Source organism: Ammospiza caudacuta, chromosome 4 (genome assembly GCF_027887145.1).
Source record: "Ammospiza caudacuta isolate bAmmCau1 chromosome 4, bAmmCau1.pri, whole genome shotgun sequence".
Lineage (NCBI taxonomy): Eukaryota > Metazoa > Chordata > Aves > Passeriformes > Passerellidae > Ammospiza > Ammospiza caudacuta.
This window is the reverse complement of record NC_080596.1, coordinates 4,577,326-4,597,009: the sequence shown is the minus strand read 5'-3', so window position 1 is coordinate 4,597,009 and position 19,684 is coordinate 4,577,326. Positions and strand designations below refer to the sequence as shown.

The following is a 19,684-nucleotide window of genomic DNA, read 5'->3' as shown; positions in this document are numbered from 1 at the left end:
GTTTCTGGTTTTGGTCTACCCCAAGAGATTACCCTTATGAAGACTATATACTTTTTTTAAATCAACCACTTCAGGAAAATTATGTTCTCAAAATAGAAAGCAAATATAACAGAAGAGAATAAAATAAGCTACAGTCAAAATTATCCATACAAGAAGCAAAGAGCAGTATTTTTGTACAAAAGAGAAATTTTCTAACCCAAATAATTCTGTTCAAGAAAGAAACCCCAAACTATTATCTACTTTATCCTGACTGAATAAAAATTTTGTTTAAAGCCTCCTAATATCCTGTGCTTAGAAATAGGGACAAAAAAATAAAACCCACAGAACATAAGGCTGTGGGGCCACTCTTATGGAAAATGATCCACTTTAGAGTAAAACAAGATCATCACTATAATTTCTGTTGCATAAAGAACAGAATTTGTTTGCAGGTCTAGTTTTCTAAAAATATTGACTCTTCTGCTTGGGAAGAAGTTCTGGGTTTTGAAAACTTCAGGTTTCAAAACGCAAACATGAATGTTTGTGTTCTTATAGAATTACACATTAAAAATCTCATCTGTACTTCTCCAACTAGAAGAAAAAAAATCTATTTAATAACAGGCAACCTTTGAAATTTAAAGTGTATATGGGATGAAAGAGGAAAACTAATACATAGCCAGATACAACTTGCTTTCATTAAAATTATTATTATGTGCATTAAGCAGTACCTTTTTATGATAAAAATAGATGGCAGCAGAGATCTAATCAATCAAAAATCATAAGTTTGTTTAATAATACTGATAAAAATAAATGTAAGTTTTCATAGATTAATTTGGAAAGGAACTTAATATTCAATGTAAGTAGTATTAAATGAAAATTTTTAGATCTATGGGAGCAGACAGTCTTAGTAATGAAAAAATTCCTGATTAGATCCTCAAGTGTATTGAAATATAATAGAAAAGGACATTGCAAGGGCTAGGGGCAAAAGAAAAAAAAACAAAACAAAAGTAACCTGCTGTCCCACACAAAGGGGATAACAAGTGCTGAATATCACCTGAGAGATCTCAAAGAGATCTTTATAGCAAGTATTACAATATTGCAGAGATTGACATTCATAGATCTGTTCTGAAGATTTTATTATTTTTTGATATTGCTTTTTATATACTTCACAGAAGTGAATATGGCATCTCTATTTCCATTCTTAGTGGAGGGAGCCCAGTGTAGAGAGGATTAAATTTAATGTCAAAGACTCCACAGTCAATGATGGTCAAACATACTAAAATGATTGGTTTTTTTCTCTCTTTCTTTTACTCTCCCAGCCCATACTGACCATTATTTTGAAAAATAAGGATATCAAGGACTTCAAGACAGCCATGCAAGACAGATGGGAAGAAATATTTCATAAGGGCTTGAAGGAATCCTGACAAGTGTTATGTTCTTGGAATAAAGGGATCTCAAATTAAGCTTTGTGCTCTGAGACTGAATAAAAAAAAAAAATCCATTACTAGACAACATGTAACAGAGATAGAAGATAATATTATAAAATGGATAATTTTATGCATTAGTAAGCTTTCATCTTCTGAGTTTATCCTACATCATATTTAATACAATGGGCTCTGGATTAAAAAATGAACACAACAAATTTAATGCTGCTGAGCTGAAGTAAATGACATTGTTTGTGTGATCAACAAAATCCTCCCTCTTATTGGGATACTTTTCACTAGGGTGGAAAAACCAAAAGTGATACAATCTTTTAAGCATTTTATTTGGAGAAAGTCTATGCAAGTTGCCTTCTGTACCTCTGCTGGAGAAATCAAGTGCTTGCAAGCACTTCTTGTGAGAAGAGATGATTTCTTTTAACACACTGCACAAAGCCCAGGACTTCTGACCCTTAGTGCACATTTGCACAGCTTAGGGATAAACTCTGAATTTTTAGGGAACCAGTAATGCAGGTGTCTATGAATTGTTTAAGGTCTCCCTGGGGGAACCCTTGCAAGATGTGTATTGCAATGAGTTTTTAAATTATTGCAAATTCTTGTCCAATGATGACAAGAAATAGTCCAAGAAATTTTAGGACAAAGGGAAATAACTTACTTTCTACATTTTTAGTATCCAGGAATATATGAAACAGTTCATGTTATATCATAAAGGAACCCACACAGCAAAAATCTATTTTTAGTGTTGGCAGCAAATGCATTTTTCTGTCTCATACTTTCTGGGGAAAGAGAGCTAGAAATTTAATAAAAAAATCCCAATCATTTTTAAAGCAATAAAAGTCAAAGAAATGGCTAGCTATACAGACACAGCAAACAAAAGACATTCTAAAGATGCTCCTAAATATCAGTATAAGGTAGGATAGGATTAAAACAATCTGGCACTTCAGAAAATAGGGTAACACCAAGGTGGGCAGATGCCATATGGACTGGTCAAATTTATAGATGTCGAAAGAAATAGTCAGCATCAGTACAGAAGGAAAAATGAGGTAGAGAAAAGGACTACAAAGGTGCTAAATAACATACAGCAAAACAGTTTCAATAGATCTTTTTCTTCATTTGAAACATGAAGTTCACATACTGTTAAAGCTGGGGATATATGAATATTCTCAAGAACAAATACTGAACTTTACAACAAATCCTTTCTCTCCTTTTAGTTTCTATTAGGGACCCAAATTAAGAAAAGATTACATGCAACAACAACAAAAAAACCCAAAAGAACACCAAACAGAAACAAAACAAACAAAAGAAAAACCACCAACAAAAAAAGCCCATAATTGTTGTTTTAAAAAAACATGATAAAATAATATTTTTTTTGCACATAGAAGCATCAGAGATAACATTTGATTTAAAAATGTAAGATTATCATGGCAAAAATGATCAGGCACATCAGGGCAGATTTCTGTGTTCTCATTTGTAGATTGTACGGGAGGTGGGAGCTGGTTCCAGTGGCTCTGTTAAGATGGAAGTTGGGTGTTTTATTCACTATAGGATGTTACATGCTGACAGCAGAGGACCCATGGAAGGAACACAAAAATAATCTATTTGTGTAGATTTGGAAGTTTGCTTACAGTCTGATTCATATGATTTAAATCCATTTAAAATGGGCTTGTAACATAACAAATAGGACAGCTTAAACACAATTAAAAAAAAAAAATCTATTCTAAATGTTAAAAAATAGAACTGAACAAATGAAAATTTCCAATCCCACTTTTACTATGTCGTGGTCACAGATCTAGACTACAGCACAATTCTTACTGCTATCAAGGAAACTAGCTCCATCCAAGCCAGACCCAGCAAAATTTTAGAAAATAATTGTGTTCTGGTTGTTTCTTAACAAACATAGAAAAAGAAAAAAAAACAAAACAAAAACAAAAAAAAAAAAAAAAAAACCAACCCTGGTTGATTGCATCACTTTACCTCCAAGCTAATAAATGAGTCTTTGTAATTTGGGGCATTTTTTGTAAACCAACAAGTAATTAAGGCAGCACTAAGATAACTTCTATCCACTGGGTACAACAAATTATGTGCCATAATTGCAAGGGGTTAGTTTCTTCTCATAGTTGAATCTGTTTTTAAGTATTACATTGCTTCATGTTAAATACTGGTACTGGCCGATGCTGAATTTTTAAAAGTGGGTAGGTTCTAGGACACAGGTACAAAATTTATTTTTACCAATGGTTTGTCCTCTTATATATTTATATATATATATAATATATATTCCTTTATATCCTTTATATCAGATGGAAGATGGTATTTTTTCCAAAGGTAAATATTCCTCTAATGACTTCTGCACATGCAAAAGAGAAGAAACCCCACTGTGTGAAAAATAAAAAAAAATAAATTACAATTTAGCAAAACTACCTTTTGCTGCATTGCAGCTGACTAGTCTTAAGGTTCCAGGCACTTTCTGAGCTAATGGGGAAGGTCAAGTAGAACAAAAGGATTCTGTGTTTGTTTGGGGTTTTTTTGACTAATGTTGTTTTATGGTGCCACAAAGGCTGGCTGCAATCTCATGCTTCAGGTAACATTTGACGGGAATTCTCACACAGAAGTGGAAATGTTTTTTTATATTGTATTTTTTTCTGCTGAGAGCTGGAATATGTTGTTCAAGAACTTTGTGAAGTTTGACTCAAGATACCTAAGAGGAAAAGATTTGGACCATAAGTTAAATAAACTGGTCAAGCAGTCTTGAATTGTCAGCTGATGTGGGAAAAGGCCCACAGGTTATTCCACAAACAAGAGAGTTTTCCAGATGGATTCCTTATACAAATGTGTGTTTCTCTGTGTGCATACCTTTATTTTGTGATGATAGAAGCAGTCATACAGAATAAAAATATTAAAATAGTTTTATTTTGGCTACATTTAAAAGTGCAATTAATTATTTATTACATTTCATAGCACTGAGATGAAAATGAACTCTAAAAATATTTTGAAAATATTTTTTCGCTGAATTCCAAAATCTCCTGGCCTCAAAAACATTATGTACACCTCTATACATCATTTCAGTGACAGCAAATCTTAACTGGACTTGTGGAATGATGGCAATTATCTATCTTCACCTTTATGATTTCTGTAGGTGTTTTCCCACAGATGCAGTTGGGAATCTGCCTAGCACATTTCAAAGCCTGCAAACAATGGCCCTTGTCAGTTAGAGCATAGGAATGGAGCTAAAAGAGGATGCAGATGTAAATTTGGGCACTTGGTATACCTTGTAATCATCTAAAGGACTGAGATTTTCTTAGTTTAGAGATAAGTAGTGACTACATTTACGAAATTTTTGGGTGGGAACATGTGAACAGAGAAGAACTAAAGTAGAGAATATAAGTTTGATGTACTTAAGAGGACTTCACATTTCTAAAAAGTCACTTATTTTAATAGTTGTTGTTGCCACTGGTGCTAGTTGGACAAAGTAAGTTTCAATGCTATAAAACTGTCTGAGCTGAATCTCTCACTCTTTCGTTCTTTACATTCCCTCTGGAACAAAGATGCTCTAAAATCCACTATTTAAAGCCAAAAACAGATAGAGAAAAAGACTTTTTGCTGTCTCATCTGTATCTTTCCCAAAAAAACCCCTATTTTTGAAATGCAACATATTTATGGACCAGAAAGGTCCTTCATTTGTGGGGGGCAAATATGAGAAGAGGGGAAAAAATGACCACAAGGTTTCCATTTAGCATGAGTCTCTCACTAAGATACAGAGTAGAAGGCTGCAGTGTGAACCCCTATTCCTACTTTGTGTGCTGTGCCACCATGGAGGATTCACTGCCAGATTCCAAAATCCTTGTCAGAAATTGCAGAATATTTTCTAGATCTTCTTTTCTTGCCCTGGTACTACTGAGCTGTCTCAGTCTCCTCAAGCTTTCAAGCTCGTTCCCTATTTTCCTTGTATCATTATACGCTTATAGCTTGATGACTAAGAACTGTCTCAAAAATTCTGCTCCCCTAATGTGCATTGTTAACTGAATTTGCAAAATATTAAATTGTCCCTTATCTTCTCACTAAATCATACTATGTGAAAAATTCAACCCCTACATTAATTATAGTTCTTTTGTTAATGTTTCATCTACAGCTGACTTAGCATCGTACTGCTTCCGTTGTTTCACTCAGAAACTACTGAATAGAAAGCTTTTTCTGATTATGTAGGATTTTTGCAACAGAAATAATATCTTCTGTTTGATTATCTGAATAGAAACAGTGAAAATGCTCTCACACCCTGTCAGCTACTTCACACCTCTGTAGGGGCTTAAACTCTGGAATGAAATGTGAATGTACTGACTCACTGCTCCGCATGGGTTTCATTTAAGAAGGTTCACAGGAATGCATCGGCAGCACATTCCAATTACCTCTTAAAGAAAAGCTTAGTTTTCGGATTGTTTTGTGCAAATGAATAAGTGTTATTTTAGAAAGACTGCTTCCCCTATTACGGTACACAACAGAGGCATAAAAGAGAAAAAACTCAAACAGAATGTGTTAACTCTATTCAGAGCCTGAGCCATCTCACCAGCGAGTTGATTGTTCATTCTTCCACCTCTTAGGCCAGGTAACAGTATGACATTTAAAACACTGCTCAAAGATTAAAGTATCTAAAAACTTGGAGTCACTCCATTACAGTGAGTTCATTTAATACTGCTTTTGAAACATTTTGCAGTATAGTGAAAGACCTTAATTTATTCCAATTATCTTTTGTTCACTTCGATTTATGAACACTGGAGCTCAAATAATCAGCTCTTTTGCTCCTTAGGCTTCCAAGAATATATTTTCATAAGTATTGTACAAGTCATCTTTCTGCAACCATCCCACACACTAATTGCAAAAGTCTATTTTTATGATAAGGAGTGGTATTAGCAGACAATTAAGGACAAGATCGTTGGTTGTCCTGAATTGCTTTGGAACAGAAATAGCTCGCTGAATAAAATTTTCTTCCTATTAAATGTATAAAGGTAAATATTGAAAAAATATATTCAATTCTTATAAGGTGCATCTACAGAGTGAAAAGTCTTCAGAAAGAGCTGAAGAAAAACACCTTGGCATTTGTACTATTTATTACAGCTTAATAGATCTCATCCTACCTACTTTTGTGGCCCTCATGTTTGGTAATTTTAAAACAGAACTGAGGGGAAGGGGAAACTTTTTCAAGCTGTGTGTACTGAAAATATGGGCATGAAAGTGTGCATGAAAATCAGTGCTTTACATTCATTCATTCATTCTCTTGGTATAATTCAAAGTATACTGACAGTGAGTGCACAGCCAATGATAACAGCAGGATGGGCTTTTTTCAAGATAGGCAAGATAAATATATAATTTCTTCCCTTTGAAATCTTTAGATTTCCAACTGCAAGACTGAACAAACTTCTTCCACTGTTCTTTCTAACAATAAGTTTTACTGGTTTGTGTCGTAGCCTCTTTTTCTAACATTAAGATCTGTTGAGCATGGCACTACAACCAGCTGGCACAAGAAAGTAATGAAAACTCATGGGAAACTGACTTTCTCTAAACTCTGAGCTTGCTTAGTGAGAAAAAGAAGGACATTTATTTCCATCATGAAGGAATGCTCAAAGGCATGCTGCAATTCTTCCCTTAGAGTCAGTAGGTAAACTAGTCTTGTCAAAAAATCAGACAGGAAAATCTAAAATTAAGTCAGCTCTATAATGGGATGTCAACCACATCTGTTTGCAACTGAGACTCTCTGTAGAACCATGAACTTGCTATCTGGAAACATCAGTGGGGCTGCTCTAGACATTATTAGGATTGTAATTAGTACACTAATTTCACTAAAATGAAAACATATTTTCTTTTTTTTATAAGTATACATATACAAACACACACAGAGATATATATACATATATATCTTTTAAAATGCAGCTACAAAAGGATTACAGACAACAGTCAAAATTTGTTTGATTCCTAATGGTGTTTAAGTGGAAGGAAATAGTATTACTGGAACATAAGAGAGGAAAATACTTTCCTAACATGGCAAAACTAACAGGTGAACTGAACCTATCAAATTTTTCTCCACAAAATGATAAAATTTCTTTTCTTGTCCTCTTCTTTACATATATCAACTATCCACCAATTATAAAATGAAGTTTAAAGACAATAAATTTATCTATTCTTCCTCTACTTCTATTGGCTCATGCCTACTTAGTGTGGTTAGTTGATGTTTTGATGGTGCATCACAGTTGTTCAGAGCATGAATTAATGTTATGCCTGTTGGTTATAAACCGAACAACCAAAAGGTTATTTGCCCTGACTCCTGCTGTGTGATAAGTACAAGAAAAAATTACCTCACTCAGTGGTAGGAAAAATATGGGAAAACATTTTTTTCCCTTGGAATGAATTACTGTTTACCTGAGACCAAAATTTATGGTATCTCTTCAAACGTCTGATCTGGAGGCAGTGTGTCCTAAATTATCTGCTGCCTAAAATAGCATTAAAATGTATAGAATTTTCTTTTCTAATAATGAGCAGCCCATTTGGATTTTCATATATAAAAATAATTGACCTAGGTAAATCAAAAGTATAGTTCCACCCCTTCAATAAATTATTTTTCAACAAGTTTTAAATACTTATACACATACTAGTAGCAATTACCACTTTAGCTATTATTAAAAATTTTAAAAAATAATGATTCACTATGGCTTTAAATTATTTGCCTTTACCTCTGTTCCCATGTGTTAACAAGCCAACCTATTGGACAGAATATGCTGTAGATAGCAATAACCTGCAGATGGTATCAGACGGTTTGGGCTAGCTGTCAGGAAACTTATTTAATTCTTTTAAGTGATATGTGGTGGGTTTTTGCTTAGAATTGCCTTTATTTGGACAGTGTGTTTAGTTCTGGATGCTAATTTGGTAAGCCATGCATACTGTCCTCTGCCTCATCATTCAAACTGTTAGGTTACAAGTGACAAATGCACCTAGCTACAGAAAGTTTTCATTTTTCTGAAAGGGGCTGGTGTTGCATGGCCAAAGGGAGCTGATTTCTGACAAAGAGTAAATAGGGCCCTTGGGCAATCAACTACACCAGCCAACTTAGCCAGTGGGCTTATTTCCCTCTTAGCTGTTTTTTTGCAATTCATACTCATAAATTGCTCCCCTGGTTGTTATACACTCCCAAGAATAATAAACTCAAGCTTTATGTTTGCTGCCTAACAGCCTTAAGAAACACATGCTGTGATTGAGTGGGGTTTTTTTGTTGACTGGTCATATTACCTTTAATAGACTGGGATTTTCTACATCGCTACTAATTTGATGAATACAGTTAATTTTAAATCTTTCCTGTAACAATGTTCATATATTGCATTCTAATTTAAACAAAAAAAGCAAGGTACTTGCAGGCCAGATGTTATGGGAGACAAATTCTTCAACAAGTGATTAACATAAACAGCTCTTGAAGCATACATTGAAAGAAAAGCACTGTATTTGTCTACATAGTGTATTTTAAATTTTCTTTTTAGAAAAGGCACTCAGAATTAATAGCATTTCCCTTGAGCTCATTATTTGATAAAAGCAGATTTATTTTGTTCATTAAAGCCTCCAAATCTATGGGTTTAGCAGTGGACAAACTACTGCAGTCTTTTTTGCCATACCAGGAATTTTCTTTTGGCATTTTGGCAATCTTGGTAATTTTATCTGGCATATAAATATTAAGGAAAAGGAAAACAAACAAAAAAAAAACCCAACCAAAAAACAAACCAACAAAAAAACTTTACTAGGCCTGAATTGATGTACATATTTACTATATATTGGCAGGCACTTATCAGATTTTATTCTTTCAGTGTTCAATTGATTTCATATCCCTTTTTTATTCTTGTGTGTTTTCTTTTATTCTTTCATTCTATTTTCTGTTGAGTTGCATACAGGAGATGTGAAATTACTCAGCAACTGAAGGTAACATGCAAAGCAGGAAAAGCCTACTTGACCTATTTGGGCAAAATATCAACCTAAAATGGTTTGAGTTAGACGAGGCAAACCCAACACTAGCTTTGGACTGGCCCTATTTTTCTTTTCCCAGTCCTGATTCCCCTCCTAGTATGATGTCTATCCCTATTCATGGTTTTATTTTCCTATTTACTTGAACATTAAAGTATCTTAATGTCAGTTCTGTTTGGGCAGTACCTCTAGTACCTGCTAGTTTATGAAACAGTAACTTTTGTCCTCACAACACATATCTGTTCCAAATACTGCAGAAATATTTAATGTTTTTCTAAGGCTGAATGTGAGGACTGCAGATTACTTCAGGGACACAACAGGAATTTGCCTTCTCAGTTCAAGAAAAATAGTAATTATGGTACTTAGAGTCAATTTATTATTCAGATATATTAATCTATACATCTATCTATAATTCCTTTTTAAATTAAATAGGGCTGATTGCTAACTTACTTGTTAGTTTAGAGTTTTGTAGGAAATAAAAAAAATCTCTCATCAACAATGTCTTTAGAAGAAGTCAAATGTTCCTTGATACAGAAGACTAGATTCATCCCAGGCACATACAGAGTAAATTCTAAAATCAACTGTAAAATCATCCTAAATTGCATGCTTTCACATTTAAAAGAATAGCACTCACTACCATCAGAAATTTTATCTTTTTTAATGGAGATGCCTATTTACACCTGTAATTTGAGAATTGTGCTAGAACAGAATGATGACAGTCAAGATTATCTAATGAAGATATTCGTATAGAAACTTGGCATATTAGAATAAATAATGGATAATTGTTGGCAGAGCTGTTTTGAGGCAAAATGGTTTACATCAGATTGCAAAAATCTTAGAAGTTTGAAACATAAAAACTACTAATACACATTAATGCAATACTCAGATGGAAAAATCCTAGATTGCAGAATTATTCAATACCTAGAGGTAGAAATGTTACAGAAAAAAAAATCATGGAAAGAAAATTATATATCACACTCTTACTAGTGTATTTTGAGGAAGAAAAATAGATTTTCCTCTAAGAGGTCTTGGGGAGAGTTCTGCTTTATGCCTGTGTTAAGTGTTGTCCTGTTTTCGTCAGCCTCTCTTTCTGTGCTCCATACATCTTTTAAACTCCAGCTGATCAAATTGTTCAGTTCTGTCCCAGCCAGAACCTGTTCTTGGGATGAGCACAGAAACAACCCAACACCCCCCACATTCTGACAGACTTACCGCACGTGGGTAATGATAAGGGTTGTGGCTGGAATGAAAAAGTCATCCACTCTGTCAAACTGCTTCCCCACGGGCTGGGTATGGATGGTGTGATGGGAAACACTCCCACTGGCTTGGGTTATCACCTGCACAAATAACATCAGCATAAACTAGACAAGTATTCTTTCAAAATCAAATTGCAAACCAAATGAATAAATACGGTATTGCCTCTATATTCTCTTGTGTTGTCTTTTCCACGTTACCAAGAAAAGGAGTGCAAATAATAGTTACAGATTTCAGAGAACTGTTACACACTGAAACACTTAGTCTTCATACTTATTTTTCCCCCTTCATCTTTTTTTATCAGTCCTGAAACCATATTTATTAATTTACATTACTAAAGCCCTTTATAGTTCTTAGTTTAAACTAAGGTTTTTGTTTATCTTTTTACTTATACTAGATCTTAGAGTGAGATTAAATTTTTAAGCACTTCAGCCAGAGTGAAAAGATGCTATCAACAAATCCACTGGAACATATGGCTATGCATACTCCCAATTGTCATCAATCATGAGATAATTCAACATAGCAGAGACATATTTCAGAAGAGCAAGCTGAACTGAGTTTAAATACTCCTTAAATTGTTATGAACCAATTTCATTCAAATCCCAAAATCCTGGACCTTCTCTGAAGCAAATGTTTATGCATGAGTAAAAGACAATTCCATATAATAGCCACTATGCTGTTCACATATATGCATTTAAGCGTGGATTTTTTTTTTTTTTTTAGAAAAGGAGACAATCTACTTTGTATACTTTAATTAAAAATGAGGGTGAAGATGATCAGCCACTTTAAAATATAATAAGACTGACTCAAAAAATTATCAGTACTGGGGAGGAGTGGTTACTAAACTTCCACAGATTACCTTGCACACTCAAAGTTATTAAGGGTCTGTAAGTGTTGAACAGGTGATTTCAAATGTTACTAATTTTGCTTTTAAAATTTCTCTTTTTCTTTTTCTTATATATTACTATATATTAAATACATAAGGATTTAATGAACTTCTGAAGAAAAGGAAAACAAATTAGAAGCAAAATGAATTTTTAAGTTATGATATAAGGCTGATCATCATAGTCTCAGGGGATTGCTATAACTAAGGAACAGAAATTAATAAAAAAGTAGAAAAGTAAGTACAGCTTCCTGAGATGTTGCTTCAACGACTGTCCTAGGTTTGTCACTGCTCCAAAGCATGGCAAAAATCAAGATTTTAATATCTTTCATGTGAAAAAAACCCAATAAAGACAGAGCTTGACATGTCCAGAACATCAATAAGACTTTAATGAAAAGGAAGTATGTCTAAAGTCTAGTTTATCCTCTAATTAGGGACAAAAATATCATGAACAGCAACAGTTTGCTCTCAAAAGACTGGTAGTACAGAACATGCTGCTGTTTTCAGCTGCATTCCTTATCCTTCTATCAATTTGCCAGTTCAGACTAAGGGTCTTGAAAATAATGATTAACTTTTTGGTGAGGTCGGTTGTTTGGCTTGTTTTCTGGTTACCTAAAATAATTTCTCTGCCTTGCTGGGTTCATGGTAATAGCGCCTAAAGGAAAATATGCAACACACTGCAATTACACAAAGGTTCAGCCTGTCTGTATTTCCTCACACATAATCATTGTGATCACCTCACCTGCAAAGTTGGAGAATTCTTTTCCATGTTTCCCCAGCTCAGCACCCAGACTTGATCATGTGATTTATCATAGTGTAGCTTCACTGGAACAGGATCTGTGCTCACTGCCTGAAATAGAACAAAAAAAGAAATCCTTTGTCACATTTTCAAAGGAAACATAATATATATGCTTGAATGAAAAGGATGAGTAGATATACATTTTCAGACACTTTCAGACTGTATTTAGGAATTATGTTGTCAATTCTTGAAACAGCCCTCTGATTAATTCAGAGTTACTGAATTGCTGAAAATGCGTTTTTTATTTATTATGTAGTCTAACACTTGGTATCAAATCTACATAATACTGAAGCCTTTAAGATATTGAAAAAAAAGGTTTTTAATCAAGTACAAAATTGTTTTCCTTCCCTGCCATCACTCTCACTTTACATATATTGGTTGAAAAACTACACCATTTACTGAAAAATGGTTAAAAAGGGAAGAGTATTCACAAGCCACATACTGGCATTAATGGAAGATGTTACTGCAAAAAAAAATCAACATGATGTTGCTGCACCCAAAACTTCCTATCTGTTAAAACGTGTATATTTTGTTGAAGTAGGAAGGATTGTTTTCATATGTTTTCCAATTACAGTTGCTACTTTTCATAGACCTGTGATCAGAACGGGTTTCCCTACCACTTTAAGCACTGTCACTTGAGACCATGAACCTGTTAAACAGCTGAGCTCTAAACTTCCTTTGTTACAAAAACTGAAGGATTCAGAGGTATTAAATGGGAGAACAGTGTAGTCGATGAAGAGATGTTATACACAGGCTAAACAAGGGGGGGATTACTTTTTTATTTTCATCATTTAAGAAGGAAAAAAGAGGTGGAAATTGTTTTTTAGTCTTACCATTATGGAACTGTGAAGCACAGCTTGTTTATCAGTGTGTCAAGGAGAGTACCAGCTGGCTAATTAAGTGAACCTAATTTAAACTAATGATGTAGATCCTCAAGATAATGCACTAATGACTGGCTGAGACTGCTGATGGTACTTAACTGTACTCCTGAGGTGTTGCAAGCGACCCCTTCATCTAAGCAGAATTTGTTTTTCCTTTTGAAAATGGAAAATGAATCCAGGTTGCTCACTGGCTCATTTAAAATCACAAGTTACCCCTCAAAAAAGGTCATTTGTGTTTGATAACTTCTTTCTGCCACATGCTAGAAAACAAGTCGTTTAAAATAATACTTGAACTGCTGTATAGCTAATTTGTCAAAGCATGTCAAATTTCCTTTTGGCTTCCCCAGCCGAAGGTCTGACCCATACATGCTCTGCCAGAGGACTGCCAGCTGCGCTCAGAGCTGGGGTCGTGGCACGGCCAGGAGGAGCAGAAGGAGATGCTGCAGGGTCAGGCACAGGCAGCACAGCTCCCCAGAGGGAAGCCAGCAGCAAAAAGGAGCTGGGCATCGCAGACTTTCACAGCTGTCTCTAGCTGACCAGGCTGATATGCTAGCAGCACGCTGAGCAATGAAGGACGATGACTCTGTCTACTTCAGCCTCTAAGTCATCCCACTTAGCGGTGTGCTGCTATGCAGCACTGCACAATTCCTGCTTTCAAGAATTTAAAAATGAAAGCAAATGCTTCCCTTGACTTTAGAATGAGAATTACCTGGATAAGGCAAAAATTTTCCTTCTATATATATCTCTAAAGATACAACACCCATGTTTCCAATACATTTCAATTTATTCTGCTATAGAATCCTCTAAAGCACTTACTTTGATAAATTTACCTGCCATAAAAATAAATCATCCTCAAATCTAGCTGTCACATAGGTGCACACCTTTTACATTATCTTTCATAGTAGAAAGGAATAACAGGTAGAGTAGTACTTCAGAGAAAACATTGTAATGAGCAAAACCAAATAAACATTATTTTTACACAGAAAACAGCCTTGCTACATGACTTAAAGTCCTTTCAAATAAATTTTTAATTTTCTTTAGGGATTTTGCACAGTAATGGGAGTTTCATTAGAATTCTCTTGCTTTCAAAACATGAAATTATCTCCACATTTATTCCCACAAGCCTATGTGGTTTTTTTTGCAAGGTGGCTTCTTATTAAGAATGTAGACTTTCTTATTAGACATCTTTCTTATTAAGATGTAGACTAGAAATAGTTACATGCACATGTACATGTATGAAAATTATATCCTCTGTTTTAACATCATCTTCAGGAAAAAGGCAGTCTAACAAGAAAAATGCTCTCATTTCTGAACATTTCTGAGCTGAGTTTCTATTTTCAAATAATGAATTCAATCTTTATTTTACTCTGTGCTAGGCAGTACTCTTAAGTAATGAAGATAGACTGACCTGGAAAACTAAATTCCCTTCTGTGCTTCCTGTTTGTAAAAGTGTTTTTGTAAGTGTATATCATATGAATAGAGCAACATTTAATGGTTAGAACATTCTTCCTGCTTGCAGAAAATAAAGCTAGAAAATAAATGCTTGCTTTTAAAAGACAAGAAGACAGAGCCATGCTTGTTTTAAGAAATGCTAAACAAATATCTCGACTTGTTACTAAATTCCAAATTAGCCTCACTTCAATTCTAAAACCCACCCGTGAATCAACACTGTTTTTACTTTATTGTCTCACCAAAAATCTTTGTTAAGTACTGTGAAATGGAAAAATAATTTATTATGATTAGAACCATCAAAACAAGGCTTCCATTCCAGCAAAAGTTTTCCACAGCTGGAAAAATTTAATTCTATACTTTCCTTAGTTCATAATGTTGATATTATTAAATTAGGGGAAAAGCAATGCTATTCCAGCTCTCAAAATAAAATTCCTTTGAAAGTGTTTTTTTTTTCCACCAGAATAACATGAAAGCTTCTGGAGTGTCCTGGTTTTAGCTCAATATACTTGCTAAGTAGCACAGACTTAGTGCACAAACCTCTTTTCTACACTTAGGCATTCTGTATGTCTGCTTTTCAGCTCATTACAGAAACTAGAATATTTTTTTGATAGAACAATCTAATGCCATTCAAAAACTGTACAATTTTTTTTTTCCATACAATTCTTGTGAAAGGCTGAACTTTTAATTAGTGGTTAATTTACTGAATTTTACTTTTTAATTAACATATACCTTTGCAGTAAGTATCTCTGCAATTTTTAATGGTAAAGTGATATATATTTTTACATATTTAAAACAATAAATAATGTAACTAAAGACAAATTAGAAGAGCCTAGCAATGAACATATTTTATGAAGCCTAAGTTAAAACCTATTTTCAGTGAGCTCAAGAGGAATCATGTGCTTTTGACACTGAAGTATAAATGCTAATAAATGCAATTATATTGATATTTCATCCCTCCTGTGGAGAAAAGGAAGCTGACACCTGAATGTCAGTCAAAGACCATGGAAAGCATTGCCAGATATTCCACTCCTTCAAATTGTGGACTGTGTTGAGATTGCGGGTTTTTACTCTGTCTCCCTGAAGTAATATATCAAACTGGTTGTAAAAAAGTATAGTTTTTGGAAAAAAAAATTCATTACCCACTCATTTTATCTCTATTTTAATATGCAAAGGTAAATTTAAGTAAAAAATCCCTACCTTTTTATTATTAACTTATTGAATAAAATATTTTACAAGTCCTTGACGCCATTTGGATAGTTCAAGTTTTGAGGAAGCCATATCTCAGTCAGCTGACACAGAATTCAGAAAGCGTTTCAAGTATGCAAAAGTATTACAATTATTTTTGTAAGTCATGCAATTTTATAAATGCAATTTTGTTATTTATTTTTAAATTTTATAAGCCTGTACAGAATACATGTGTACACTTACATGATGGAATAGTTTAAGCTGGAAGGGACTTTTAAAAGTCATCTAGTCCAAAACCTCTAGTGAGCAGGGACATCTTCAACTAGATCAGTTTGCTCAGAGCCCCCTCTAAACTGACTGCAGGTTTCCAGGGATGGGGCTTGCACCACTTCTCTGGGCACCCTCTGACAGTGTTTTGCAAACCTCATTGTAAAAAAGTCTTCATTATATCTAGTCTGCATCCACCTTTTTTTATTTTAGTTTAAAACCATTACCCCTCGCCTATTGCCACTGTCCCTATTAATAAATCTGTCTCCAACTTCCCTATAAGTCCCCTATAAGGGCACAATACTGGCTCCCTGGAGCCTGACATATAATCTATACTTTAAAGATTTTTCATTCACTTATCAGTGAGAAAACCAAAAGGCATGAAGAAAAGCTCTATTTAAGTGTGGGTTTTTATTAACAATTTAGTTCGGTTTCTAATTAAAAAAAAATCAGTGTTTTATTTACTAAAGGACACCTGTTTCCTATAAATATGATGATATTGATATAATATAAATATGACTATGAGCACTGCCTTGTACCTCGGTGCACTGGGTTTGTGTGACAAGCTTTTGGTAGCAGGGGGGAGCTATATGGGTGGCTTCTGTAAGAAGATGCCTGACAGAGCCTGTGCCAGCACAGACCCGCTGCTGGCCAATATCCAGTGCATCAGTGGTGGGGTAAAACCTCTGGGATAACCTCTGAGACACATAAAAGTGCTACTGTGCTTGCAACCAGACGAGAGAGGAGTGGGAATATGTCAGAGGAACAGCGCTGCAGATGTCCAGGTCAGTGGAGAAGGAGGGGCAGGAGATGCTTGAGGTGAGCCAGCAGAGATTCCCTTGCAGCCTGTGGTGAAGACCACAGTGAAGCAAGTGTGCCCCTGCAGCCCATGGAGGTCTGGGTGGAGGAGAGATCCACCTGCAGCCCCTGGAGGACCCCACCGGAGCAGCTGAATGCCTAAAGGAGGCTCTGATTCCATAGGAAGCCTATACTGGAGCAGGCTCCTGGCAGGACCTGTGAAATTGCGAAGAAGCAGCCACACTGAAACAGGTTTATTGGCAGGACTTGTGACCTTATAGGGGACCCAACCCAGAGCAATCTGTTCCTGAAGGACTTTATCCCATGGAAAGAGACCCCCACTGAAGCAGCTTGTGAAGAACTGAAGCCCATGGGGAAGACTCACACTGGACAAGTTCATGGAAGACTGTCTCGCATGGGAATGGCCCCAGGAGGGAGCAGGGAAAAGAGGAACTACTCTCTCGAAGGAAGAAGCAGCAGCAGAAATTACATGTGACAAACTGACCCCCCATTCCTCATCTCCTTCACTGCTGGGAGGGGAGGAGGCAGAGAGTCAGGAATAAAACTAAGCCCAGGAAGGAGGGAGCGCTGGGGGACAGGTGTTCAGGATTTGTTACACTATCCATTATCCTGCTTAGATTTTGGTAGGCAAATGATCTGAATTTATTATCAAAGTCAAGTCTGTTTTGCCTGTGATGGTAATTGGTGAATGATTTTTCCCTTCCCTTATCTCAACCCAAAAACCTTTTCTTGGTCTGTCCAGCTGGGGAGGGGAGTGGTGGAGTGGCTTTGGTGCTATCTGGCCTCCAGACAGGGTCAACACACCACACCTGGTTTTGCTCAAACTCTGTGACTGTATTAATCACTGTAGCATAACATTGATTTCTCTTTTTTACTCAATAATTATCCACCAAGCAGATACTCCAGAATCCCAGAGACTAAGAAAGAGAAGTAGAGAAGTTTGAATTCAAAGTCTCTGGTCTTAGCTAAGAGTGGTGTTTATTTTTATTGTTTTTGTAATTTCTCTGTCTAAAAGCAGAGTAACAGTGACAGAGTAGCAGTCCTCCACTTTCTGTAGCCAACCCTGACCTTTCTGTCAAAACTGACAGACATATCCTTGTGATGAGACTCCATTTTAGCCAATCATCATTTTACAGTGAAAAGAACTTCCAGTCAGAAACTTCCTAAAGAACTCATTTTCTCAACTACTCAAATATTTCAAAGAGCTATTTTCGTGTTATCTTCCTTACAATTGTCTATTGAGAAGAACAGTTGCTAAACAGATACTGCTGCTGAATGTTGAAAGTAGGCTTCAACATTCCAAACAATGAGTTTACTCATTATTTGGAACTTTTTTCCAAATAATGAGTTTTTTCCAAATAATGAGTTTACTCTCAAGATAACTGTATTTCTGTCTCTGAAATATGAAGGAAAGTCTTAAATTCTATTGTCTAAATTAAATAGTAACTTAAAAAAAATAGAAATAAATACCTGTACAACTTTCTGAGACTGCACATCAACAATGAGAACTCTGTCAAGTGTGGGCTGGGTCACGTAAATGAATTTGTCTTTTACATTAACAGCAGTTGCCCAAACACACCGCTGAACAGGATCACCATCTGCTTTGGGACAAACCTCATCCTATAATTCAATACAAACAGGAAAAGTATAAGAATCAACACAGTCAACAATGTAATAGAGAGACAAATCATACCCATTTTCTTCTTTTTTAACTGTAAAATAAAACATCAGAAAATGCAGGGAAGGAAACAGGAGAGTTGACACTAGGACATAAACTCATGTTAGCCAAACTGCATCTGTAAGCACCACAACTCACAAGCACTATAAAGTAATTCATACACCAAATTTTGGGATGCTTTCTAGAAATTCAAGAAGTACTGTTGACCTGAGAAAGAAACCAATTTGGAAAAAAAAAATCATGTAGAAATAAAGCGAGCAAGGGGCAGGAGACCTTAAAACCAGCAAACCACACCAGACAAACAGAGTGTTCCTGCAGGAGCGGGCAGCTCCCACCCGAGCAGCACCAGGGCGCCCTGCAGAGGGATGCAGTGCAGGCATGGCTAACCCTGCAGCTGAGCACAGCAGTGAGCCAGGGAATACCTAACTGGGGAGATGGTCATGTGCATGTGAAGAGAAAGGGGAGTGGTGTGGTGCTGATTGTCACACGGCAAAGGGGAAAAGCAGCAGTCAGAGGGATCAGCTGTTTTGGTCACCTGGAGTACTGATAGGTTGCTTTAAAGATCAAGAAGTGCGGCAACCTCTGCCATAAGACATCCTCATGGCCTATCTTACTAGTGTTAAACCAAATAAATACCAAATATCTTCTTACTACCATTCCTTCCCTCTCTGCCCTTCCATTCCTGCAAAAGGATGAATTTGAAAAAAATAAAATCTGTTCACTTCAGTGAACTGATATTTCATAATACATATAACTATACATTCTCAGTCAAAATAGCTAACTGGAGTTTGCATGCTCACTATTCCTGATTTGTAGAAATATATGGCAAATCATCATGTATTTAACTACCCTATTTGCAAATACTTTCTCCCAGAAAAAGCTTGGTTTTATCAAAATTAAAGGTGACTTGGTCAAATGTGAAAATTTAATTTATGAAATAGCATGGTTTCTTTCCTATAATGGACATTATAATTATTTGAAAATATGGACCTGAAAAACACTCTACTTGGAAAAGTACAGGATGTATCAAGTGCTTTCATTTTTCTGACCTTTTCTCCTTTT

The 19,684-nt window shown here is 35.5% G+C and overlaps 1 protein-coding gene across 2 annotated transcripts in view; it reads right to left on the bottom strand.

Annotated features, from left to right (window-relative positions):
- The window catches only part of FSTL5 (follistatin like 5), a 270,104-nt gene that overhangs the window by 16,395 nt on the left and 234,025 nt on the right, over positions 1 to 19,684 (bottom strand). For both annotated transcript variants that reach the window (XM_058803344.1, XM_058803345.1), the window contains 3 exons: positions 18,415 to 18,564; positions 12,284 to 12,391; positions 10,617 to 10,741 (listed from right to left, as the gene is read on the bottom strand). In XM_058803344.1, the coding sequence (XP_058659327.1) occupies positions 10,617 to 10,741; positions 12,284 to 12,391; positions 18,415 to 18,564 (383 nt within the window). The remainder of the gene's footprint in view (positions 1 to 10,616; positions 10,742 to 12,283; positions 12,392 to 18,414; positions 18,565 to 19,684) is intronic.